This window comes from Gobius niger, assembly GCF_951799975.1.
Source record: "Gobius niger genome assembly, chromosome: 3".
NCBI lineage: Eukaryota > Metazoa > Chordata > Actinopteri > Gobiiformes > Gobiidae > Gobius > Gobius niger.
This window is the reverse complement of record NC_136854.1, coordinates 41681340-41709196: the sequence shown is the minus strand read 5'-3', so window position 1 is coordinate 41709196 and position 27857 is coordinate 41681340. Positions and strand designations below refer to the sequence as shown.

Sequence of the window (27857 nt, the reverse complement as noted above, 5' to 3'; positions counted from 1 at the left end):
TCTGTAAATGAATAACAAAGAACTAAGTGGGTTCATTTAATTACATTAAATTACAAATTTCTTCTCTTCTGGCAAAAATTCTACAGTGATGACGCCACAGTAACACAATAAAAACATCCATGTAGAAATATGAAAAGTGAAATTGTCTTTCTTCTGCTTGTTTTCATAGTCGTGCTGTTCTGTTTATTCTCAAATTTATTTTGAATATATTTCAAATCTAAAGCGAAAGAAGTGAGGCAGGATTTTAGGCCTTTCACGATAACAAATTTGAAGTTTGATATATTGAGGCAGGAAAATATTGCAATAAACAACATTATGTTTTCTAAAGACACTAAATACTATAGAGCTGAACGATATGGACAAAATTCTAATCTCTAAAACTAAGCATTTTTCAGAAAAATAAAAACATAATAATAAAGAGTGCAGTTTTATTGATGAATATCTATGTCATTTATATCTTGCTTTTTAGATTTTAATATCTTGAATGTTCATACATTCAGTTTAGGGCCATACCGCCTTTGCTCTGCCCAATCCCGTCAGACCTTGGAAGCTAAGCAGGGAAGGGCCTGGTCGGTGCTTGGATGGGAGACCGTTTGGTAACACCAGGAAGCCTATAGCGAATGTAGTGAGTGAGTGGTTGGTGGTGGTCGGAGGGGCCGATGGCACAGACTGGTTGCCTCGCTTCTGTCAGTCTACCCCAGGGCAGCTGTGGCTACAATAGTAGCTTACCACCACCGAGTATGGAGTGAATGAATAATGCAATGTAAAGCGTCTTTGAGTGTCCAGAAAAGCGCTATATAAAACCAATGTATTATTATTATTATTATCTCGATATCGATGCGATATATCGTTCAGCCCTACTAAATACTAGGGCTGGGCACCGTTAAACGATACCAGTCTGGTAACGAAAAAACTACCGGTATCGAAAAATAAAAGTATTGAAAGCAGGCACTGAAATTAAATATTACATCTTTATATCCAAGTTTTGATGCTAATTTAATAGATAAAAAAGTTGAAAAGTTAAACAAAAAGTTGGGGGAAAAAATAGCTAAAAAAAACTTGCTGTGAAAATTGCTGTGAAATTGATTGATTTATTTCTATTTATTTATTTATTTACAAAGCATTACAATTTATATCATACAGTTTGTTGATATTAACGTCCGCTTTGTAAAAGGGAATCCTTAGAAGCGCATTGCTTATGGACAGGGACCCACAATTAAATATACAACCGGAGTGCAGAAGCAAAGAAAAGAAGAATTACAAGGAAAAAAGCAGAAATTTACCCACCCACAACCACCCACCAGCAGGATCACAATACAGAAGGAGCCTGTTTAAGTTTCCCATCCTGTCTCTACACATCATAATATTCAAAATCAGATTTACACAGTTTATACATCATAAAATATTCCATGCATTCAGGGGCCAGACCAACATGCGACTAATGTGACTCAACAGTCATATGGTTTTTACGCATAACGTAGCAATACATTATGCCTAAAAAGCCTTTTAAATATGAAAAAAGAATGGGATTCTTTTATAGAACTATCAATCTCATTCCAGATCTCAGGGCCTCTACAGGCCACGCTAAAGCCGGTACACTTGAGGTGACGAAGTTTCCCTCTTAATAAAGGTTTCCCTCTAGTGTTATATTCATGAGAAGGAGCGGTCACTGGAATGAGTTCACAAAATTTGAACATTTTGAGAAAATTGGGGGAAATTTAGAGACAAAAACAAAAGAAAATTTAGGGAAAAAATTACGTTTTTGAGAAATGAGTTGAAGCAGATTATGGCTTGGTGCTGTCAGTGTCATTTCGTGCAAAACCGTTCGACTGAAGATCATTTCTGTTTGCTTGTGATCTGACCCCATTATTCCGCTTTTCTAACATGCATTTTCGTTGTGTGCAGGTCCTTCATCGGGATCAACATCGACCCTTCAATTGTGGATGTTTTCGATGGATCTACCATTTTGACCAAGCCAGAAGAAAGAAAGAAAGAAAGAAAGAAAGAAAGAAAGAAGTGCCTCTTTACTGGGATGGGATGAGGCCGAATAGTTCCAGAAACATTTGGTAGACGGTTCCGCTCCATTGACGGTGGATTTCCACAACCTCAAGATCCAAGACGAGGGAGAATAATGTTTCTAAATGTGCCTGACTAACTCCCAAGTCTCTTCAAGGTCCTCCAACCCAGTGCTTTAGTCTTGAGAGTGACGGATTTGAGTGTACAAGACTAAAAGCTACGAATATTATTGTAAAACGCTCAAGGAAAAGTCTTTGTAACACTTAAAAGACTTGAAGTTTCCCGACAAGATCAAGAGAAAGGATAAACCTATGGCTGACTGAACTCCCGCTTCATCGTCTACCATTTCCTGTCTCAAAAATGAGCGTTTCCCAGCAGGCGGGGGGGCGCGTCCCCGTCCGCACCGCGAGCATGAGACTCTCCCTGCACCGTCCGGGCGACCACAACGGAAACGCCTTCCCCATCTCCTCGTCCTCCTCCTCGGCGTCGTCGTGCCTGGGGGAGTCTTCGCCGGAGTCTTTGCGGAGCCTGAGCAGCCTCAACAGCCCGGGGCGCTTGAACAGCCCCCTGGACTACGACATGCTGGAGGTGACGCTACTGACGACCGCGATCAGCGACGCGGACAAAGCCGGCGACGTGGTGGTGACAAAATGGCCGCCGCGAGAAGTGGGGGAAGAGTCGGGGGCGGAGGAAAGCGAGAACTCTGGTTTGGTTTTCGTGGAAAGGGTCCAAACGATCACCGACCAGTCCGAATCCAATGACAACTCTGCTTCCGTGTACCTGGACGCCAACAGCGGCCGGTTCACCCCTGAAATCTGGAACGAAAACCTCACGTTGGCGTTGTCGACGAGCAGCGCGAGGAGCAGCGATAGCGTTAGCGACCGGAAAAGGTCCTCGACGCCCGATTCGACCACGGAAATACTGGATGACGACGACGACGACGACGAAGAAGCCATGTTTTTGTCGATTGGTTCGGATTTGGAAGTGCACAGGACGAGCTTGACCGCGATTGTAGCGGCGCGATGGGCTAGCAAGGAAGCTAACAGAGAAAACAAGCACCGCATCGGAGTAGCTGACCTGCACATTGAGGATGTTGGGAAGGAGATTTCACAAGGAGGGGAAGGAGTTGTGCGCGATTTGGATACAGAGACTCAACGGAGGGAAAAGGCTGGTCAAAAGATGCAGGTGACAGAAGGGAAAAGGCCACAAGCTAAGATTCCGTCCTGCATCAATGGAGGGAAGCCGACAGAAATACCCAAAGGTGACTTGCCTAAGGCGGGAAAAGCCAGACCGAACGCGATCGCGAGGCCGATCTCGACCAGCCAAGTGAAAACTGCAAGTGCTGAGGGGAACAGAGCTGGGAAAGTGGATCTGAAAAATGTCAAGTCCAAAGTCGGATCTTGGGCGACGTCTTCACCGACGAAAACGGCAAACCAGGTACAGCCCATTTTCGAGACTTGAGACTTACTTAAAGGGATATTTCAGGATTTTTGACATAGGGCCTCATTTCCTAGTTATCCAGAGTGTTGCTGATTTCTGGAGATTTTTTTTTTTAATTCATCAAATTCTTATGTTTGAAGAGTTTCGTGGCGCTAGGCTAGTGCAAGGCTAGTGCATTTCTATGATATCAGCTAGCCTGCATTAAAAACAGTCTGACCCGCTCCACAGAGCACCTGAGGCAAATCACTTATAACACCAGACTAACCATATAAATGTCTGTGTTGATAATTTAACTACTTTGCATTTAAAAGACCTTATATTTGAGCAGCATCAGCTTCGTGGTTGTATAAGCTACGCGGCGGCGGAGTGATCTGCTAGAAAATAGTCCCTCAAAATGCAATCATTCATGTGATACAGGTCAGTTATATTCCAAACATGATTCTATGGACACAGACATTTATATGGTTAGTCTGGTGTTATAAGTGATTTGCCTCAGGTGCTCTGTGGAGCGGGTCAGGCTGTTTTTAATGCAGGCTAGCTGATACCATAGAAATGCACTAGCCTAGCACCACGAAACTCTTCAAACAGAAGAACTGCATTAATTACAAAAAAAAATATCTCCAGAAATCAGCAACACTCTGGATAACTACGAATTGAGGCCCTATGTCAAAAATCCTGAAACATCCCTTTAACCAAAGCTCTAAAAAGACTTGACTTGGAACTTGCTGTTTGTGACTTGGAGACTAGGAGATGTTTCAAACTAGAGAATCTATATACAACCTTAGAGGAACTGATCTGCTACAAAAACCTATGGCACACAGTAATACTAAGAGGAGGTGTTTATCAGTTAAAGACGTTGATCTATGGAACGGTTTATCTATTCAACTTAAGGGCTCCAAAACAATTAAAGCATTTAAGAAAATGTATAAGTTAAACATGATAGAGAAGTATAGAACACTTGAATGAAGACCATTAGAAAAGAAGTCGATCGCGGATACATAGCATAATTTCTGATTGTTGAAGTTTAAGTTTTGTGCTTAAGTGTTTCCATCGTTGGTATTAGAGAAAGTGTATAATGTGTCTCTTTGGACACAGAGTCACAGTTTGTAAAAGGGTTTAGGCAGAATAAGTCTCCTTTCGGTCAGGCATCATTTAGATTAAATTCTTAATGTATGTGGTTTCTTATTGTATTATGTCTAAGATCTTTGGAAAACATGTGACATGTGATTTAAATGTTCATAATGAGCGAAGAAAATAATTTAACTAACTAACTAACTTGAGACTTAACTTGGACTTGAGGCCAATGGCTCAATGACTTGCTGTGACTTTATAGTTGTTTTTGTGTGTGTAACTGTTGAAAGATCAAGATTCATTGCGTAAAACCAGCACCTCTATGTTTACATAATATGTATGTTTACATAATATGTATGTTTACATAATATGTATGTTTACATAATATGTATGTTTACATAATATGTAAACATAAATTACATATGGTAATTAGCCACATGATTTTTCAGCTTCTCGACGGAGCGCTTATTATCAATACAGCGCCAAAAGGCAGGAGGAAATGTGTGTTTCTTTGGATGCATTAAGTTTTCTAAAGAGAGTGAAGTGGTGGAGATTTATGGACAGGAAAACGTTTGAAACAATGGACTGTACCTACAGCGCAGACAGGCGGCCTCCAGGATAACGATGAGTAAGAGCTGGATCACACAAAAAGTTGCATAATGCACCTTTAAATCTCATTAAAAAGCATTACATTGGAATCCACCTGGTATGAAATTTAAAACAATGACATTGCTCGAATATTTCACCTGCATAAGTTCAGTGAACAAACTCCATATAAAATGATGGTTCAAAGCGCTTAATAAATGCATCTCGTTTTCCACAGAACAAACCCTCTCCGGTTCACTCCAGGCGTCCTGTCGCTCCGATCCACGCCGGTGTCAACGCTGCCGCTAAAATCCAGAGACCACCGCTCAGCCCGATGAAGGTGGCCATTCTGAGGCCCCTAAAGGGCAGGTCCAGGCCGGTACCGAACCCAGGCCTGACCCAGAGAACCCGGTCCACGTCCGTCAGCTCCATGGGGTCTGAGGAGGCTTCCAACACAGGCGCTCCCAGGAAAGACAACAAAGATGAAGAAATCATGGCGAAGGACAAGGTGAGTTTGTATGTTAGGATGAATCTTGTAGAATCCTTTTATCCTCCAGTAAAATGCTGAGTTCAAAATGTTTTCACCATGTTGTTGTTGTTTCATCTTTGAGTAATCTTTAAATCTTCTCCAATGGCTCTTCCAGCACTGCGTTCATAGAAATGTGCTTTTCTCACCTCTCCATCTCTTCCATCTTAATCCTTTCATTGCAAAGTAAAAACCCTCGTCACAGCTTCACCACAGCTACACAGGCAGCTCTGTCAAAAAAAATGTTTTCACTTTATTGAAACAGCTGCGAGGTGAAGGGGAGCAAGAGGGGAGTGGGAGGGGCTTATTGTAGCTGCCTTCTGACCAGGAAGTGAAACTACAAGATATTTAGTTTCAGCTGTTTTAGATCAATGTTGGATTTTAATAATAAATTTATAATAATAAATTGTATTTATATTGCACTTTACATTTCAACAAAACCTCAAAGTGCTACAACAGAAGAATAAAATCAGATAAAAATAAAAAGAACATTCACAGAGTAAAACAAAGCAGCAAACAAACACATTAGTCCGAATAGGCCTTTTTAAATAAATGCGTTTTCAGGCCTTTTTTAAAGGCCTCGACACTCTGGGGAGCCCTCAGGGACTCTGGCAGGGCATTCCAGAGTCTAGGGGCGACTGCCTTAAAGGCCCTGTCTCCCATTGTGGAGAGCTTGGTATTTTCTAACCAACAAAGTGCAAAATTGTGATAAAGATGGGTTTGATTGTCAAATACCTGCAAAAAGCAGAATATCATTACATTTGTCTTGTCGAATCGATGTTGTGTCCAAATGCTTTTATGTTAAAAACTCCAGTATTTCTCCTTTGGCTAATTATCAGAATCAGAATAGGTTTTATTCAGGGATGCACCGATACCACATGCTTGTACTCATACTCGTACTCATGCATGAGGTCCCGATACCACAATATTCCACATAGAGCTGACTTTATTACAGACGACACTCCCTAAATCAGAGTCTGTGCTGGATTTAACCAGAGCTACATGTTGTTAGTGCTGCAGCGTGGAGTCTGCAGTGTTTACAAGATACAGGCTAATGTTGCTAATGTTGCTAACTAGCCGCTAACAGTTCTGGCGATTCTTACGCTGTTTTATGCCCAGGGGCTTCTTCACCTGAAAAACTAACCCGACGACTAAAAAGTCCTCAGAAAATCCATAATAAAGAGATACAGCATGTCCATATTGAACGAAAATGAGCTGCAGCAAAACAATCAAAATTCTGTAGCTACTCGCTAAGTTGCTGTAAACAGAAAATCCACACGAGCTGAAGTGAAGGTGAAAACAATCCATTTATCTGCAGTAATAAGTAGCATATCAATACTATTGTTAAATAAAAATACATAAATGAATAAAGCACAAGCATTGAGGAGCTTTTGGACCTGAGCCGTTCTGTCTATGATGGACAGTGCAATAAAAATAAAATGGCATCTGTTCAATTCTGATCTAACTTTTCTTAAAAGTGTCGCCTACTTTACTCAAGGAAATGTAAATGAGTAAATTAACTAATTACAAACCAATCTGCTGTGAAAAAGTCAGTCTAAAAAGTCTGTTGAAGAAAATGCCTTGTATCGGTATTCGGTATCAGCAAGTACTTAAATCAAAGTACTCGTATCGGTTTTAGAAAAAGTGGTGTCGGTGCCTCCCTAGTTTTATTGCCAAGGAATTGTGCAGCATGAAAACATAAAACCTAAACCTTAATTGAGGTAAATAATAAACTATAAATACTTTAAAGCTATGAGGGCATGCATTAAGTAGATTCAAAATAAAATATGATAAAAACACAACAACAATCTGAAGAACAGAACTAAAAATATGTTGTTTGGGAACAGGAAAATTAATGAAGTAAAAGTTCAAATCAAGGAGGTAGAGATAGAAAAAGATTTTAATTGACTGCAAATTAAGCTGGAAGCTAAAAGCATATCAATAATAACTAGAAATGCAATGGCTGCGCCATTGCGATTGACTGTGGAATTGCGGGAAGCGAATGCAGAAATTGCATAAACTGTTCAAATTGCATAAATTGCTTAATTTGCATAAACTGGTCAAATGCATAAAATGTCATGTTGCATAAACTGTATAAACTGCATAAAGTGGTAAAATGCATGAATGGGTTAATTTGCATAAATTATGTAAATTGCATAAACTCTTTAAAATTCATAAATCCTAAATGGCATAAACTCTTAAGTTGCATAAACGGTTTAAAATGCATATAGTGGTTAATTTGCATAAATTGTTAATGTTGCATAAACTTTTATATTCCATAAACTGGTCAAACTGTTGAAATGGCCTCAGTGCTTGATTGGCAGAAGCTGCACAAATGGCTGAAAGTCCTGGAGTCTCCCCATTGGCTGGATTCCCCCATACACACCAATGCAAAAATTTCAAACTCTCGTATAAAAAAACTGGAAATCTGCAGAAGAATTCCGGAAGAATTCCGCAGTCAATCAATAAAGCCAGACATATACTGGATTATAAATCACTTCGTACTCTCTACTGTACGCTTGTCCTACCACATCTAATATATTGTATTGAGGTCTGGGGGAGTGGCTACAGCAGTACTACAAACTCACTCGTCCTTCTCCAGAAAAGAGCAATTCACCCTCTTTTCCTAAAGTCAAATCTACTTAAACTGAAGGATCTAATCAATCATTTCACCGCAATAATAATGTTTAAAGCTAAAAATGATCCACTACCAGCCAGTATTCAGGATTTCTTTCGACAACAGGAGGAAGGATATAGATTAAGGGGTCACATGAATTTCAAAACTCCGGTTGTCCGATCCACTAGGAGGAGTTTCTGCCTCGCTGTTTGCGGCGTAAAACTATGGAATAGCTTGAATGTGTCACTCAAGAAATGTCCCACAGTTTTGCCAATTTAAATCTATGTATAAAAACATGGTCTTCACAAACTATAGAGCTGGATATTAATTATAATTTAAACAACAATTTAAACAATCAGTAACATTATTGTCGCTGGATTTCTATGGCCGTGATGTGTATGTTGTGGAAAGACATTCATAGTTTGTAAAACAATTGTTGTAAATATTGAGTCGTGCAGGTTGTTGTAAAAGAAGAACGATATGAGCTTCTTTTGCTCCTGTAAAAATATCAAGTAGAAAAGGGGGCGGGACTAAATAAGGTCACACTTCAACCCACTCCTTCTTGAACAATTGCTGTATTGGTATCCATTACTTGTATTATCATTGTTTTTAAATTGTTCGAAATAAAACTAAACTAAAAAAAAAAAAAAACAGCGTGACTGGATTTTAGGGCTGTCACGGTATGAAAATTTTACCTCATGGTTATTGTAACCAAAATTATCACGGTTTTCGGTATTATCGCGGTATTTTTTTTAAATGTGTGTTAATAAGTTCAGAAAGCATTGATAGTCCTGCACAAACTGAAATCGTTTCAAAAAAGTTTAACAGTGCTTGATACATTAAAAAAAATACAGACAAAGCCTTTTCACATCAAAGTAACTATAATGATGTGTTGTTGATCGTTTCGAGGGTATTACATGGACTATTTATAGCGTCAGAAACGAAGAAAAAACGTCTATATCAGGAAAATTGTTGTTGTCCTTCCAGTGAGCTTTCGCTTTGCAGATTTGGGAAAATACCATCATTATTAAATTCATAAAACTGCGGCGAGAGTGGATCTATTGTAATCTGCCACCGGGAGCCCCGTAACGCATTGTGCCATCGTGCGGAGGTATCCGGACATGTTTATGTACTGGCGGTGGCGCTGCAGCCGCACTATGGGGCGACTCGTTATTTTCTCCTTCAACCCAAAGTCCCACATCAGCATTTCAGCTAAAACGCTAACGTTAGCTTCCTGCTATAGAGCTGTGGGAGACGGTCACACAGGAGAGTCACAGGTTCGAAGTATTGCTGCTTTAGAGACACTTTTTCCTGCACGCTCCTCAAACTGAACTCTGAGGCTGATCCTGCGCTGTCGTGTCGGACATGATTCCAGCTTCGAGAAAGTTTTGTTTGTGTTGCAAACAACAAAGTGCGCACGCGCGGAAACTGCAGCAGATGAGACGGTGGCTGGTGAGGCTCACCGTGCCGACACCGCGGGTGTGGTTATTCACCGAGATAATAATAAAAACACAAAACAAGACGGTCATTTTCACCGTCAAAATTTTTACCGGGGTTTACCGCTACACCGGTTACTGTGACATCCCTACTGGATTTGCAGATGTGCAGGTGCATTTAAGAGTCAGCAGGAGTCTTGTATGAGTGGAATGTTCCTGGAATCCCAGAAATGTTAGCGGTTTTGACGACACAATCGCGACCCTTCTGCAATGATTAAAAAAAAGCAACGAGCCAAACAATAGATCCGGCCAGATCTGTTTCGGGCGGGGGAAGCAGCGTGTGCATTGCATAACGCGGGACAAGGAGAGTGCGTGCTAGATGTTTACTCGCCTCCCTCGCCCCAGGGCTGAACATGAGGTCACTGTAGATGCTCACGTATGATGTCATGCTGCTCCCAATCCACAACAATGACGGAGAAACGGATACGGCTAAAAGTGTGCAAAGTTTACCCCGTGTTCCCAACGTCCCTTTGTGTTGGACGCCGGTGTAACGCATCAGCTGTGGCTATTGTGGCTCAGTGTGGGCTGAGGAGCGGCACAAAGAGCCACCGGTCCTACACAGGGGCGGACTGGGACTGAAAAACAGCCCTGGACTCTGACCAGCCTGGCCCAAATTAGCGCAATTGTGACTTCCACAAATACATATTTTAACCTCTTACCCCCCGCCTAAACAATAACGAGTGTATTTTCCCCAGTTCGGCTTTTTATTATTATTTTTTTGATTGGTTTCATCAGCAAAAAGAACGGAAAGGTGGTCGTAGAAACAGAAGCAAAATCATTAATATAAATAATAAATAATAATGGTCCCAAAATTGAACCTTGTGGCGCACCATACTCCACGGAATTCCTTTTAGATTCATGTTTTTTTATACTGGGCAAATCTAAAAGCTTCTCGACTGGAGATCAGCAATGAAACGCCTCATTTGAAAGTTAAGACCTACAAAAGTGACGGAAAGTTTTCGTCACGTCGCCACATTTTTGTCATGTTTTTTTTTTCATTCTTTTTTCTATCATTTTTTGTCCGTGTTTTTCTCATGTTTTTGTTGACTTTTCATCCTCTTTTTGTCGCTATTTTGATGCTTTTCTTTTTAGCTTTTAGATTTGGGTAAAGCTCGGTTGAGGCGGGACTGGTGGTCCTTCTGTGCTCTTCCAGGATGGACATGTGGCCAGTCCGCCCCCGGTCCTACAGGTGGTGAGGATGTTGTTGTGTGAAGGTGTTGCTGCACAGGCCAGGTCAGGTTGAATGACGGTGGTTTAAAAATAAGTCTTTATTGCTAAACATTCTGACTTCTGCATCGATGCCAGTGGAGCAACCCAGGCCAATGGTTAGAATCACCTGGCTGGAGCATTAATCTATTGTGCATGTTTTGGTAGCCTAGCATCCAGACTAATCTCCGATGTTTATTAATTCATAAACAGGAGACTAGTCTCCTGTTTATATGAGATTATATATATATTTATATGGTTAGTCTGGTGTTATAAGTGATTTGCCTCAGGTGCTCTGTGGAGCGGGTCAGACTGTTTTTAATGCAGGCTAGCTGATACCATAGACATGCACTAGCCTTGCATTAGCCTAGCACTGTGTCACTCTTCAAATATAAGAACTGCATGAATTACAAAAAAATATCTCCAGGAATCAGCAACACTCTGGATAACTAGGAAATGAGGCCCCATGTAAAACATCCTGAAATATCCCTTTAAGAGTGTTTCCACGCACACACATTACTTTTAAAACTGAAAAATCAAACCAAAGTGCCTCAAAGCAGGTTGTAAGCCACAAATATGCATGAAATGTCTGTTTTAACCAGGCCTCTCTCCTTTAGTCTTGCGTCATGTTATTTCTAAAGACGTTAATGCTAGTTTAGGATCTTGAATAGTCTTTACATGCAAACACACATAAGCCTGTGACGAATGTACATTTGGAAGGAATTTCGAACTACATGTGCACAAAGGACTAAAACAACATTTGTTTTTTCTCACGGAGTTTGACTGACAACAAAGAAAACACTTAGGCATTTCATCCAATTTAGGATTATCATTAAGAGTCCTTTTCAGAAACTCATGCCTGCGCCGTGAGTCACAATTACACTTGATCTAAGGGGATAAATAATACCCAGCGTCCCGTCTGTCAAAGGGAAAGCACATGACAGGGCGGTATGTGATCGAACCGGGCGCTATTATAGTAACTCGTTAAAAAGTACAGAGCGATACAGTTACGTGAAATATCATTTAAAACTGGAACTGCAGCTTTTTCCGACTGCGCAGCTATTGTTGAGCTGTCACACGATGTTCTTTTGTCTGCAGTGCAAAAACAGGCCATGGATAAAGACCAATTAAAAAAGAAGTAAATCATTGATACATCACTTGACTTTTACAAAGGTTTTGTTGAGTAAAAGTACAGATTTCACTGCTCAAATATAACTTCAATACAACTCAAGTACTGAAGTATGTTTAGAGTAACTTTACAGCTACAAAAACACAAGAGTTGAGGCTGAATTCCCGCTCCGTACGGCGACACGACGGGGACAAAACTTCTACCTTGTTGTGAATCAGTGGCATTTGTCAGTACGTCTGCACTCAGCGCCACCTACTGTTCTGGAGGGGGCATTAATAGGATTTCAAAATGAACAAAACAAGCCTTTTCTGTAGAAAAATGCTACTGAAGTAAAGTACAGACCCTCAAAAACTCTACTTAAAGGGGCTAGATACAAGTTGGTCAATTTATACTCACTACTGCCACCTCAGGTCATATGTGTAACTGCAGGTTCTATGTTAAACTCGTGCATGACGGCACTTTGGAGCAGAATTAACACCTTTTTGAGTGACTTTAGTCATTTTAGAGGCAGTTTAAAGGCCTTAAGCTGGGTGTACACTGCGCGATTTTGGCTGTCTGCAAAGAACGATCACTCGTTGGGGAGAAAACCTTAGGTTGTAGCGGAAAATCACAGGTCTTAGGTTGTACAGTGAGACAAGGAAAGGATTTAGAATAAAACTGTCGTATGACCAAAGACGAGCATTTTACAGGACTTTCCCCGCACTTGAAAATAAACCTAACATAAAGCACTTGTCTCGGCTAAACGCACGTTTTCTGAAAACTGAAACTGCTACGATAAACTTTGGTCGAATCTACGATTGTCTCTTTGAACCATCGCACAGTGGAGACGAGTACAGCTCATGAATTTACAATTCCCACGTCTTAAAAGACAAAATCTTCAGGGTCAGTGTCACAGAAATGCTAGAAAACAACCCGCTCATGAATCTGATGCAAATCCTTTATAATTAGATGCACCGTTTTTTCCCCACAAAAGTCGAGTTTAAAACTTTTATAGTTTTGTTTCTTATAGTAAGACAGAAGGTTTAGTTTACCTGCTTGACTAGTTTCGATCACTTCCTGTGATCTTCCTCAGAAGCGACACCTGGTGGTGGAGGTGTCGTGTCGTAGGCAGCTTACATGGATTTTCCAGTCAGTAGTGAGAGCTTACGCCCCCTACTGACTGGCGCCTTCTCCAGGACGGCCTCCCAAGTGTGTGATAAGGTGTACGCTCCCTCGTCCCGGTTCATAGATGTTGTTGCACGTTTCCTGATCTCGATGGCTTCTCTGATCCAGCGGTGATACTTGTTACTTTCACCGCTGGATCAGAGAAGCCATCGAGATCAGGAAGGACTAGTCAAGCAGGTAAACTAAACCTTCTGTCTTACTATAAGAAACAAAACTATAATAGCCTTAATCTAAGAAGACAGTATGAACCTTCTACAAAGAAAACGAGTTTAAAACTTACTAAAGGAGGACAAAAAAAATGTGTTAATAGAAATAGAAACTGCATTTAAGTACTGTCCTTAAAAAGACTAAATGCAAGTTGGTCATTTTTTACTCACTACTGCCACCTCAGGTCATGCATGTAACTGCAGCTTCTATATTAAGCTCGTGCATGACGGCACTTCAGACCCGAAGTAACACCTTTCTAAGTGACAGTGCAGGATTTTAGAGGCAGTTGTGGTGAACAGGTCTGAGCTCATTCTACACATTAGGACATGGCTGGACCATGAAGGGGGAGGGAAATACTTAGTTTTAACATTTTTAAACAACGTATAGTCCCTTTAAATAAATAACTGTATTTGTTACAGACTCGCCATAGGCTACAATTGTAATTTCTTACCCCTTTGACAATAAAGGGCAAATCTTCCCTATTCAGAAAAAGTCAAATTTAGGTTAATATTCAAAATTTTAGTCATTTAAAGTAACCTAGCTATTATTTTTTTGCAAAGTAGAATGACTTAAAGCTCCTGGGATTTGTCTCTTGATCCTAGACTAGGTCTTGATTTGATGAGGCTTTTCAATCACCAAGATCGACTCCTAAATGAGTTCCTGGGCCCTTGTGTAAATAAGACGTAAATGCTTTGACTTGAGGGCCGTGTGCGCTCAGACGTTGTGCGTGTCTTGCCGTGTGAAGGAGCGGTCGTTCTGTCACTTTTTTTTAAATGGATCTTTCGAAAACACATACCACGAGTTTCAAACCTGCCCGAGCGATTTTCTGTCAAAGTCGCCTCGAGGCTTCTCTACAGCCGAGGCGTGTCTAAACAAACTTATTTAGAAACGCACCAGGAAAAACAGCCCATGGAAAGATATGTGCGAAATGCTGCGCCTCTAGCAGGTCTGTCCTGGATGAAAAAAAACAAAAACATTCATGTAAACAAAATAATTAGTTTTACCAGAAAACACTTTATGTTTGGAGGTTGAAATCCATCATACATTGTTCTTGATCAGGATAGAGATTTATATTACAAAAGGATTCACTGACAATGAACTTTATAATAAGAGTATAATGTAATCAACAAACATTACATGGAAAAATGAACCTATGCCTCGAGCAGGTTCATCAATATATTTATGATCGTAAAAATCCACGCTAAAGATTCAAATCGCTTTTTTGAGAAAACCGGCCGAACCAGTCTTGTCTAGTCTTACCCGATTCCCTTTGGGAGCAACCAAAAGCAGGTACCAACAATATTTTGTATATTTAGAGACAAGTTTTGATGCTGTTTGGTCCAGGGACAGCATTAAAGGAGCTCGATGCAAGTTGGCCATTTTATACTCACTACTGCCACCTCAGGTCATACGTGTAACTGCAGCGTCAGACCTGAATTAACACCTTTTTGAGTGACAGTGCAGGATTTTAGAGGCTTAATTTTAACATTTTAAAACTCTGTATAGTCACTTTAAAGGGACTATAAGGAGTTTAAAAATGTTAAAATTAAGTATTTTCCTCCCCCTACATGTTCCAGCCATGTCCTAATGTGTAGAATGAGCTCAGACCTGTTCACCACAACTGCCTCTAAAATCCTGTACGGTCACTCAGAAATGTGTCACTTCGGCCCGAATTGCCGTCATGCACGAGCTTAATATAGAAGGTGCAGTTACACATGTGGCCTGAGGTGGCAGTAGTGAGTATAAAATGGCCAACTTGCTTCCAGCCCCTTTAAAGGAAATAATTCTTTTTTAAATAAATATATGTTTTTTTTTTATGTAAGAAATTACCATAATTGTCCTGTTTTCTGGCTCTAGATGACAAATATTTTAATATATGTATCGTTCAGGCATCTGTATCGTAAAGTATTGTTAAAGTACCGGTATTGAAAAAATGTAACGGCACCATCTTACTTCATCTAATCTTCTTATCTTCTATCTGTCTCACGGACACACATTCTCTAATCCAGTCACTAAAATTAGCTCCTGTCATCCTCGTTGGACCAGTACTGCTTTCCTGGACAACGGCAGTCGTGCAGTAGAAGTAGTATTTCTGTCGTAGTCAAATTATGTGGGATACCGGACTTTCTCCTGGTTCATGTAACTGCAGTGAGCGAGTGAGATCATGTGGGTCAAGCTTCTCATCTGCTCATTTTAGTCTCGAATTTTCACTGTTAGGTTTGGTTTGGGTTCACTGGTACTGGGTTATGACGGGGAATAATAATCCAGGTCGCGTTTTTCGCCACCTCAAAAGGTATTATTATAATCCCTCTCCGAAAGTAGCATATTTGGGATTCTGGATAATGATCAAGCCCCACGTACAGACGAACCCGCTGCCTCGTGTTTCTTAAAGATTACCGACAACTTCTTGACTTTTACCCAAGGCTTGAGCCGAGGGATTACTGCGAAACACCAATACACTCTCAATCAAGCGCTGACACGAAGCACTGGCACGTCGGCTAAACCAGGCCAAGCCGCGTGGCCATTCTGGCGGAGGAGGAGGAGGAAGTTCCTGCACGTGAGCGAAAGAAAGACCTAAAACACTTGACTTGTAGGCGTATCAATAGGTTTGTCTGCGCATTCTTGGACTTTTGAGCGTGTTACAAAGCTGTTCTCTCATCAAAAACAGGCCTGGGGTTATGTTTCGAGTCGCTAGCGCATCTTTGAGTAATCTTTAATTCGTCTCCAGTGGCAACAGCCCCCAAAAAACCTGAAGTCTTTAGGTGAAAACTCTCTCAGTCGCTTCACTTTACTCCTTTTGTTTGTTTGACTTATTTTAATTGAGCTGCACGGTGAAGAGGAGCAAGAGGAGGGGAGCGTGGAGGATGCGGAAAGTAAATGACTTGATATTTAAAAGGAAAAAACACTTAAATCGCAGTCTTTGTCGAAGTCACAGAGAGCCATTGTTTTATTTCCGCCTGAAAAAGCTCTAGTTTGAAGTTGAGTGAGAAAGTTGCTCATAAAGTAAGACAAAAAGCACATTGTCGTTTCTTTTTATATGTGGCTTGAAATAACGATAACATGATGATGCAGAAAACATAATGACAATGATTTTGGGGTATCACAAAGCATTAAAAGTCATTAAATTCATTTGATTTAAATTAAGGCCTTCATTCCATTTAATGTATTTATTCATTTCATGTGAATGAAAAGGAGCAGAAGAGAAGATCAGTCTAAGGCTGGATCCGAATGTCCACACTATTCCCTATATCAGTGGTTCTCAACCTGGGGGTCGTGAGACAAATTTGGGGGGTCGCCAGATCATTTAGATAAAATATACATATTTTCATTAGCAAAAAATCTAATGTTTTATTGTATCAGAGTGCCATTATTTGTTTGTCTTTTCATGAATTTTATTTCAGCTATTTGTTTTTTTTCTTTGTTTTTCAAGAATGATGTAGGCTAATGAATCCTATTTCTCATGGTGTGACCCGGGCTGGGGGTCACGAACCCCTTTACCTGTTATAATGGGGGTCACGGCTCCAAAAGGTTGAGAACCACTGCCCTATATAGTGACTATATAGTGGTCACATGTTGTCGGGGTGTCCGAATGTCCAGAGAGAAAAAAGTAGTGCACTCGAACTTTCCCACAATGCATCTCGAAAAGTAGTGAGCATCGATGGTCACTAAACGGGTCAATATAGACCACAATGCATTGCGAGAGTCGGAGAAGAGCTTGACAGAGACAGGTCTTTGAACTAAACAACACGACTGAAGTAAATCAGCTGTTTCAGTCGTGTGTTTGTGTTTCTCATGAATAAACGACCTAAATATAAACGGCTACGGTGAAAAGATGCTAACGTTAGCTGCTAACCTTTAGCTCGAGCTCGAATAATCCAAGCCATTCATGTAAAATCCATGTTAAATATAAAGTATCTGTCTCGTATTTATCCATAAATATTCCACTGTCTCTGAGTTTGGTCTTTATCGCAGAAATACTTTATTCCCGGAGTTTAGTGACTTTTAGCAGATGTAGTCACTCAATCTGCTGGTGCTTCGGACACCGGGCTCCGACCGACTTTCGGCGTCTCTGAGCTCACGCTGGGGTGATATTTTTTTTCCCTTTTTTGTGATGATAGTAACGCCTGTAAAAGTGCCAAAACAGTCGCTCTGTTTCATAAAATAAAAGTAAATGTAAAATAAAATAAATAAATTCAGATTAAAAAAACAAAAAAAAACTATATAGTGCGGGCCTATGTAGTGAATGAAGGGTTAAGGACTCGTGTGGACATTCGGACACAGCCTTAGAGTATCTGCACCTTAAAGGGACTATACGGAGTTTAAAAATGTAAAAAACAAGTTATGTTCCTCCATGTCCTAATGTGTAGAATGAGCTCAGACCTGTTCACCACAACTGCCTCTAAAATCCTGCACTGTCGCTCAGAAAGGTGTTAATTCGGGTCTGAATTACCGTCATGCACGAGCTTAATATAGAGACTGCAGTTACGCATAAGACCTGAGGTGGCAGTAGTGAGTATAAAAATGACCAACTTGCATCTAGCCTCTCAGAAATTATGCTCCAAAACTCACTCAGCTGTAATTTAATTGTTTAATTGTACAATTATTTACTCAAAGGTTTTCTATCATTACTAACCCTTTATAATAACTCCACTTATTTAGCCTTAATAAGTGATTAGTTAACACTTAATTAATGAACCTTTCGTTAGTTAAGTGTGACTAAAACGTAACAATGAATAAGTGTGTGAAGAACTATTAGGCATGAACTGTAGTAGTTATTAAATGTTAGTCACACTTAACTAATTAATTGTTCATGATTAATTAAGTGTTAATTCATCATTTATTAAGGCTAAATAATAGGGCTGTGTGTAAAAAGAAAAAAGTCATGTGTTTTGTGTTTTGATATTAATTGAAGTATTAAGATTGAAAAGTGCAGTAACACAAAATGTAACAAAGTGCTGTGTATCTGTTACTGTGCAGGATCAAAATGCCTCCAAACACAAGTATTGAAAGTATTCAGATACTTGATAAAGTGTCGATACTTGGTATTGAAGCGAAAAGTGCTGCGATCCAAGTCCGATCCGATATTTTGTCCCAGCCCTGCTAAGTTAAGTGTAGTTATTATAAAGTGTTACCGAAATAGGCCCCAGTTTTTTTTCAATTACAGTAGTTTTAAAAAGGCATTCACCTCTGAACTCCCACCTGGACATGTTTTCTCCAAATTCTCCAAAACAGAGGCAAAAAAAGAGAAGAAAATGAGGATGTAAACGCAACAAAAAAAAGCTAAAAAGTGACAAAAAAAAAAGCGACAAAAATGACCAAAACTCAACAAAAAAGTGACAAAAGAGCAACAAAAAAGTGACAAAAATCCAGAAAAAAAGACAAACAATACAGCAAAAAAAAGACAAAAATCCAGCAAAAAAAAGACAAAAATCCAGAAAAAAAGAAACAATACAGCAAAAAAAAGACAAACAATACAGCAAAAAAAAGACAAACAATACAGAAAAAAAGACAAAAATCCAGCAAAAAAAAGACAAAAATACAGAAAAAAAAGACAAAAATACAGAAAAAAAAGACAAAAATACAGAAAAAATTACAAAAATCCAGAAAAAAAGACAAACAATACAGAAAAAAACAAACAATACAGGAAAAAATGACAAAAGAACAGCAAAAAAAAAGAGACAAAAATCCAGAAAAAAAAGACAAACAATACAGCAAAAAAAAGACAAACAATACAGCAAAAAAAAGACAAACAATACAGCAAAAAAAGACAAACAATACAGCAAAAAAAGACAAAAATCCAGCAAAAAAAAGACAAAAATCCAGAAAAAAAGACAAACAATACAGCAAAAAAAGACAAAAATCCAGGAAAAAAAAGACAAAAATCCAGAAAAAAAGACAAAAATCCAGCAAAAAATGACAAAAATCCAGCAAAAAAAAAAAAAAATCCAGGAAAAAAATGACAAAAATCCAGAAAAAAAGAGAAAAATCCAGAAAAAAATAAAATCCAGAAAAAAAGACAAAAATCCAGAAAAAAGACAAACAATACAGCAAAAAAAAGACAAAAATCCAGAAAAAAGACAAACAATACAGCAAAAAAAGACAAAAATCCAGCAAAAAAAAGACAAAAATCCAGAAAAAAAAGACAAAAATCCAGAAAAAAAGACCAAAATCCAGAAAAAAAAGACCAAAATCCAGAAAAAATAAAAAGACAAAAATACAGCAAAAGAGTGACAAAAGAGCAGCAAAAAATTAATAAATAAGTGACAAAAACGCAGAAGGGAAATAAAAAGTGACGACAATGGCAAAGAGGAGAGAATAATTTTGGTGGGTGGTAGGAGGTTAAATGTTGTGGTGCTGCTGTAACTATGAGGCACTTTGTGTACACTTTGTCCTCTCGCCTTTCCCTTTGCCTCACAACAAACCCGTCGACTCTCTGACCGAAATCACTACTCTGCTGATGTTTCCCTCAACATTTCCCCCCGCCCTGACCCAGGCATTCTCCCCCTGCACCTCTGCGCGCCCCTCCCCCACTCGCTCACACTTTATAAACACAGACACATGGAGGGAGTTTGAGACTCTGCTTCCTGTTCGTCTGACCAAAAGGAAACCGCCACTTCTCCACCACTTTCCGAGCAAGAGGAAGTCCCACGTGCAGCCAGATTTAAACCCTTTAAAAGATCACAGCGGCGATGAATGACTTTTCACAGACTTTCCTGTTTTCGCTCCGCCGTCGAACACGTTTCCCTCAATAGAAATGTGAAGCTAAATTGGACGACTTATTATACCCCATGCTTGTCTTGTGGCCACAGCAGCACACTCCCTACAAGTCCCTCCTCCCACTCCTCCCCTTAAGTCTTCCAACTCTCTCTCTCTCTCTCTCTCTCCCCTTCACACACATTTTCTTTCCTCTCATTCCACTTTTTTTTCTCCCCCTTGCGAGAGAAATGGCCAACGCTATGGTCTCCATGCGGGCCCCGGAGCTGCTCGGATGGGACAACATGACTAAACACAAGCTCTTTTTGCAGAAAGTCTCCACCAAACTGGGCAACACTTCTTCTTCTTCTTCTGCTTCTGCCCGAGCGCAAGGACCTAGACCTAAGCCGGGAGCGTGTCAGCCTCAGCAGGGCAGCCCCGGACCCAGACAAGCCCAGGGTGATGGCTCGCCGCTGGGACAAGCCGGACAGAACCCCCCCCCCCCACCTGGAAGCGGCGGGTCCCCGACGAGGCAGCGGCCGAGCCAAGGTACGTCTGCGCTTTGTAAACACCGCGTCGACGCCGTGTGTCGAGCGAATCTCTGACAAGTCGTCTTTCAAAAAAAAACCAGCCAGATGTTTTCCCCGAGTCGTCGTAAACGCAGCCGACACTTGGTTAATTACTGCAAGGTTTTGTTTTAAGTTTCTGCTCACACAAGTGTTTCTGCAGTACCGATGTTTTGCCAAAAGCTCATTTGAGTTCAGGTTTTTGTTTGTGCTGAACGCAGGATTTCCACAGGGCATTTAATAACACACTGTACGTGTCAGAAGTTTGGAAACACTTCTTATGTATCGGCTTTTCTTTATTTTCAACACTATTTACATTGTGTGATTCTCATTGAAGACGCTAAACTATGAATTAGCACATGACTTTATGTAGGGGAGAAAAAAGGGAGAAATAAAATGACAATACAGGCAAAACGCTCAGGTTTTTGGTCTCAACAAATAAACTTTCACATGGAAACAGAATAAAATCACACCATGTTATTTCACTCATTCAATGTTTCTGCAGAGATTTATGCGATCAATCAATCAATCAAAGTTTATTTATATAGCACTTTACAACAACACCAGGACACAACATTTTAAAAACACCTACGAAAACACATACGAAATATTATAATTTCTATTTTCTCAAAATGCATTTTCTCATATTGATGCATCAGTGTCTCCATAAGTCGCTCCCGCAGACGCCAGACGGACTTTTTTAATAATTATAATATTATTATTATAACTTTTATAATTCCTAACCTGATTTATTGAGTTTAGAATTTCAAAAAAACAAGGAGAAATTTACATTTTTACAGATTTTTTTTGACGAAAACGTTTTATTTTAAATAGGGCTGCAACTAGCGATTATTTGGTAATCGATTAATCGCTTGGCTGTGAATGGTGTATGAGAATTATATATATATTTTTTAATCACATAACGCTGGCATCGCTTAAGGACGTGTTGATGGAGTAAACTTAAAGTGAATGTTTGTTTGAGGCTCTTGGCCAGGGCTGTCACGGTATGAACATTTTACCTCACGGTTATTGTGACCAAAATTATCACGGTTTTCGGTATTATCGCGGTATTTTTTTTAAATGTGTGTTAATATGTTCAGTGCTTGTTACATAAAAAAATACAGACAAAGCCTTTTCACATCAAAGTAAAGGAACTATAACGATGTGTTGTTGATCGTTTCGAGGGTTTTACATGGACTATTTATAGCGTCAGAAACAAAGATAAACCGTCTATATCAGGAAAACTGTTGTCGTCCTTCCAGTGAGCTTTCGCTTTGCAGATTTGGGGAAATGCCTCAGACAGTGATCATTATTAAATTCATAAAACTGCGGCGAGAGTGGATCTATTGCAATCTGCCACCAGGAGCCCCGTAACGCATGTGCCATCGTGCGGAGGTATCCGGACACGGCTTATGCTGGCGGTGGCGCTGCAGCCGCACTATGGGGCGACTCGTTACATTCTCCCAAAGTCCCACATCAGCATTTCAGCTAAAGCGCTAACGTTAGCTTACTGCTATAGAGCTGTGACGGTCATGCTAACGTTAGCTTACTGCTATAAAGCTGTGACGGTCATGCTAACGTTAGCTTACTGCTATAGAGCTGTGACGGTCATGCTAACGTTAGCTTCCTGCTATAGAGGGAGACGGTCACGCTAACGTTAGCTTACTGCTATAGAGCTGTGACGGTCATGCTAACGTTAGCTTCCTGCTATAGAGGGAGACGGTCACGCTAACGTTAGCTTACTGCTATAGAGCTGTGACGGTCACGCTAACGTTAGCTTACTGCTATAGAGCTGTGACGGTCATGCTAACGTTAGCTTACTGCTATAGAGCTGTGGGAGACGGTCACGCTAACGTTAGCTTCCTGCTATAGAGCTGAGACGGTCACGCAGGAGAGTCAGAGGTTTGAAGTCTTGCTGCTTTAGAGACACTTTTTCCTGCACGCTCCTCAAACTGAACTCTGAGGCTGACAGATCCTGCGCTGTCGTGTCGGACATGATTCCAGCTTTGAGAAAGTTTTGTTTGGGTCACAAACAACAAAGTGCACATGCGCGGAAACTGCAGCAGATGAGACGGTGGCTGGTGAGGCTCACCGTGCCGACACCGTGGGTGCGGTTATTCAGCGAGATAATAATAAAAACACAAAACAAGACGGTCATTTTCACCGTCCAAATTTTTACCGGGGTTTACAGCTACACCGGTTACTGTGACATCCCTACTCTTGGCACTAATTCTGCCTCTGATTGGATGAGACACAAACAAATATTTAGGAAATTTTTAATGTAGAAAACACTGCAGACCCAAATTTTAAAAACAAAGTAGGTTTTCATAAAAAATGCTAAATTTTCATGGAATTTTTGCTCTACGTGAGTCTGTGTTTACGAGAAAACAATGAATCGATTACTAAAATTTAGTTGTCGACTATTTCAATAATCGATAAGTTGTTTCAGCCTTAATTTTAAAACTGAACAAGATCCAAAATCCCCTCTGAAAAAGTCTTAGTAACTAATGTGAAAACAAAATAAAACAATACAATTAAACCTGGCTCGATCCAATATTCAGTTTTTATCACAGAAAATAAAATAACAAAAAAACATACTTACATTATACATTTTTCCATCTTCAGCTGCAGCGTCTCTCCTTAAATAATCAAAGTTGCCGTGCTTGGATGGGAGAACGTTTGGGTGAATGTAGTGAGTGGTCTGTGGTGGTCGGAGGGGCCGATGGCACAGACTGGCTGCCTCGCTCCTGTCAGTCTACCCCAGGGCGGCTGTGGCTACAACAGTATCTTACCACCACCAAGTATGGAGGGAGTGTATAATGCACGAAACTGTGACTTTGAGTGTCTGGAAAAGCGCTTTATGAGACTAATGCATTATTGAGAAAATGTCAAAAGTGCAAAGCAGAAATCAAAGCAAAAGGCGGCGATTCTGAAGAACCTATTTCACATGTTTTGGTTGAAAACATGATTCCATATGTGTTCATTTGTAAAGTAACGCCTTCAGAGAGAATCTACAATGTAAATGGTCTTGAAATAGAGGAAAAATCTATATATAAAATAACTTTACAAAGTCAGTGAATAACCTGTGGCAAAAGAAAGGGAAGGAAAAGAAAAGAAGGGAAGGAAGGAAGGGAAAGGAAAGAAAGGAAGGGAAGGGAAGGAAAGGAAGGAAAGGAAAGGGAAGGAAAGGAAAGGAAGGGAAAGGGAAGGAAGGGAAGGAAAGGAAGGGAAGGAAAGGAAGGGAAAGGGAAGGGAAGGGAAGGAAGGGAAGGAGGAAAGGAAAGGGAAGGAAAGGAAAGGAAGGAAAGGAAGGGAAGGAAAGGAAAGGAAGGAAAGGAAGGGAAGGAAGGGAAGGGAGGGAGGGAAGAAAGGAAGGAAGGAACGGAAAGGGAAGGAAGGAAGGAAAGGAAAGGAAAGGAAAGGAAAGGAAGGAAAGGAAAGGAAGGGAAAGGAAGGAAAGGAAAAGAAGGGAAGGAAAGGAAGGGAAGGAAAGGAAGGAAAGGAAGGGAAGGAAGGGAAAGGAAAGGAAAGGAAGGGAAGGAAAGGAAGGAAGGAAGGAAAGGAAGGGAAGGAAAGGAAAGGAAAGGAAAGGAAGGAAGGGAAAGGAAAGGGAAGGAAGGAAAGGAAAGGAAGGAAAGGGAAGGAAAGGAAGGGAAGGAAAGGAAGGAAAGGAAGGAAGGGAAAGGAAAGGAAGGAAAGGAAGGGAAGGGAAGGAAAGGAAAGGAAGGAAGGAAAGAAAAGGAAGGAAGGAAGGGAAGAAAAGGAAGGAAGGAAGGAAGGAAAGAAAAGGAAGGAAGGAAGGGAAGCAAAGGAGGGAAGGAAAGGAGGGAAGGAAAGGAAGGAAGGAAAGGAAGGAAGGAAGGAAAGAAGGGAAGGAAGGAAGGAAGGAAAGAAGGAAAGAAAAGGAAGGACGGAAGGAAAGCAAAGGAGGGAAGGAAAGGAAGGGAAGAAAAGGAGCGAAGGAGCGAAGGAAGGGAAGGAGGGAAGGAAAGGAAAGGAAAGGAAAGGAAAGGAAGGAAGGAAGGAAGGAAGGAAGGAAGGAAGGAAGGAAGGAAGGAAGGAAGGAAGGAAGGAAGGAAGGAAGGAAGGAAGGAAGGAAGGAAGGAAGGAAGGAAGGAAGGAAGGAAGGAAGGAAGGAAAGGATGGGAAGGAGGGGAAGGAAGGAAAGGAAGGGAAGGGAAGGGAAGGAAGGAAGTTATTCAATCCAAAGACATCAGCATCTCCACTTTAGTTGCTCCTACTCCGACTCCAAACTTTCCTGTCTTGGGCTTAACAATATTTTTTATGCATAAAATGTCTTATTTTTAAATGAATACATGAAATGGCGGACAACTTGCAACATTTTTTCCCCCCCCATGTTTTTATCAATAATGCTCAGCAAAAGTTTCCTCTAAATGTAAATGTTTTCACCTGCAGCGTCTCGTCAAAATAGTAACGCTTATGCCGCGGAGAACTCTCACGTAAATAACCAAACAACCAAACAACATGCAAATCCACAAAACTGTGAATCCCTTCGTTGCATAAGTTTCTCTCAATGTTTCACTGCTCGGTCCGTTCTCAGGCAGGTCTTTCAACAAACCAAGCCTATACTTTAGCTATAAACGGACTGTGGAGCCGAGTGTCGCTGCTTTTGCTGCTCCCGAATGTGAACACACGTTTTTTTTACCTGCGGAGTTTTCCTCAACAAACACACGCACGACTTTTATTTTCAACAAAACCACCGGTAAAAGAGTAAAAGGGTAAAATGCTGCTCCTTCCGAATCGGCAAACGCATTCTTCAGCTGCTGCGTGACTCCAACGACATGCAAATCTTTTACAACTACTCATTTTGTCGGCGCTGAATTCCTCTCGTCGAGCATCTCTTTCCGACCAAAGCTGTATTTCTGTCATGCGTTTGTAAAGTTCCCATAAGGAAAGTCTTCATCCTCTTGTTTTATGTAACTAAAGGGCTTTTCCCACCAGAAAGGAAGGAAAGGAAAGGAAGGAAAGGGAAGGAAGGGAAGGGAAGGAAGGGAAGGAAGGGAAAGGAAGGAAAGGAAAGGAAGGAAAAGAAAGGAAGGAAAGGAAGGAAAGGAAGGGAAGGAAAGGAAGGGAAAGGAAGAGAAGGAAAGGAAGGAAAGGAAAGGAAGGGAAGGAAGGGAAGGAAGGAAAGGAAGGGAAGGAAGGGAAAGGAAGGAAAGGAAAGGAAAGGAAGGAAAGGAAAGGAAGGGAAGGAAGGGAAGGAAAGGAAGGGAAGGAAGGGAAAGGAAGGAAAGGAAAGGAAGGAAAGGAAAGGAAGGAAGGAAAGGAAAGGAAAGGAAGGAAAGGAAGGGAAGGAAAGGGAAGGAAGGGAAGGAAGGAAAGGAAGGGAAGGAAGGGAAAGGAAGGAAAGGAAAGGAAGGAAAGGAAAGAAAGGAAAGGAAGGGAAGGGAAGGAAAGGAAGGAAGGGAAGGAAGGAAAGGAAAGGAAGGAAAGGAAAGAAAGGAAAGGAAGGGAAGGGAAGGAAAGGAAGGAAGGGAAGGAAGGAAAGGAAAGGAAGGAAAGGAAGGGAAGGAAAGGAAGGGAAGGAAAGGAAGGAAGGGAAGGAAGGGAAGGAAGGAAAGGAAAGGAAAGGAAGGGAAGGAAAGGAAGGAAAGGAAGGGAAGGAAAGGAAGGAAAGGAAGGGAAGGAAGGGAAGGGAAGGAAGGGAAGGAAAGGAAGGGAAGGAAAGGAAAGGAAGGAAAGGAAGGGAAGGAAGGGAGGAAAGGAAGGGAAGGAAGGGAAGGAAAGGAAGGGAAGGAAGGAAGGAAAGGGAAGGAAAGGAAGTAAAGGAAGGGAAGGAAAGGAAGGGAAGGGAAGGAAAGGAATGGAAGGGAAGGAAGGGAAGGAAGGAAAGGAAAGGAAAGGAAAGGAAAGGAAGGAAGGGAAGGAAAGGAATGGAAGGAAGGGAAGGAAAGGAAAGGAAGGGAAGGAAAGGAAGGAAGGAAGGAACGGAAGGGAAGGAAGGGAAGGGAAGGAAAGGAAGGAAAGGAAGGGAAGGAAAGGAATGGAAGGAAGGGAAGGAAAGGAAAGGAAGGGAAGGAAAGGAAGGAAGGAAGGGAAGGAAGGGAGGGAAGGAAAGGAAGGGAAGGAAAGGAAAGGAAGGAAAGGAAGGGAAGGAAGGGAGGAAAGGAAGGGAAGGAAGGGAAGGAAAGGAAGGGAAGGAAGGAAGGAAAGGGAAGGAAAGGAAGGAAAGGAAAGGAAGGGAAGGAAGGGAAGGAAAGGAAGGGAAGGAAAGGAAAGGAAGGAAAGGAAGGGAAGGAAGGGAGGAAAGGAAGGGAAGGAAGGGAAGGAAAGGAAGGGAAGGAAGGAAGGAAAGGGAAGGAAAGGAAGTAAAGGAAGGGAAGGAAAGGAAGGGAAGGAAGGGAAGGAAAGGAATGGAAGGGAAGGAAGGGAAGGAAGGAAGGAAAGGAAAGGAAAGGAAAGGAAAGGAAGGAAGGGAAGGAAAGGAATGGAAGGAAGGGAAGGAAAGGAAAGGAAGGGAAGGAAAGGAAGGAAGGAAGGAACGGAAGGGAAGGAAGGGAAGGGAAGGAAAGGAAGGAAAGGAAGGGAAGGAAAGGAATGGAAGGAAGGGAAGGAAAGGAAAGGAAGGGAAGGAAAGGAAGGAAGGAAGGAAAGGAAGGGAAGGAAGGGAAGGAAGGAAGGAAAGGAAAGGAAAGGAAAGGAAAGGAAGGGAAGGAAGGAAAGGAAGGGAAGGGAAGGAAAGGAAAGGAAGGGAAGGAAGGAAAGGAAGGGAAGGAAGGGAAGGAAGGAAGGAAAGGAAAGGAAAGGAAGGAAGGAAGGGAAGGAAAGGAAGGAAGGAAGGAAAGGAAGGAAAGGAAGGAAAGGAAGGGAAGGAAAGGAAAGGAAAGGGAAGGAAAGGAAGGAAAGGAAGGAAAGGAAGGAAAGGAAAGGAAGGAAAGGAAGGGAAGGAAAGGAAAGGAAGGAAAGTCAGTATGGAACCAACCCGGCACCAGAACCAGCTCTGAGCCAGCCCAGAAACAACACCTTGGTGGAAAAGCCCTCCAAGGTGTTGGTTCTGGGCTGGTTCTGGTGCCGGGTTGGTTCCATACTAACTTGGTTTTCCACCAAAATGAGAGCTGTGCCTATTGTCATAGCAACACTTTGGGAAGTCAACATCAAACATGGATAGCAACATCTGACT

General features: G+C 41.2%; 1 protein-coding gene across 2 annotated transcripts in view; it reads left to right on the top strand.

Annotated features, from left to right (window-relative positions):
• Positions 1–5586: 5586 nt before the first annotated feature.
• LOC306960796 (uncharacterized protein) overlaps positions 5587–27857 on the top strand; it is a 130176-nt gene continuing 107905 nt past the window's right edge. The window contains exons 1-2 of one of the 2 annotated variants that reach the window (XM_079553352.1): positions 5587–5620; positions 20483–20699. In XM_079553352.1, coding sequence (XP_079409478.1) covers positions 5606–5620; positions 20483–20699 — 232 coding nt within the window. In that variant the 5' untranslated portion in view covers positions 5587–5605. Of the gene's footprint in view, positions 5621–20359; positions 20700–27857 lie in introns of those variants that run through there. The other variant, XM_079553351.1, reaches the window with a different exon arrangement.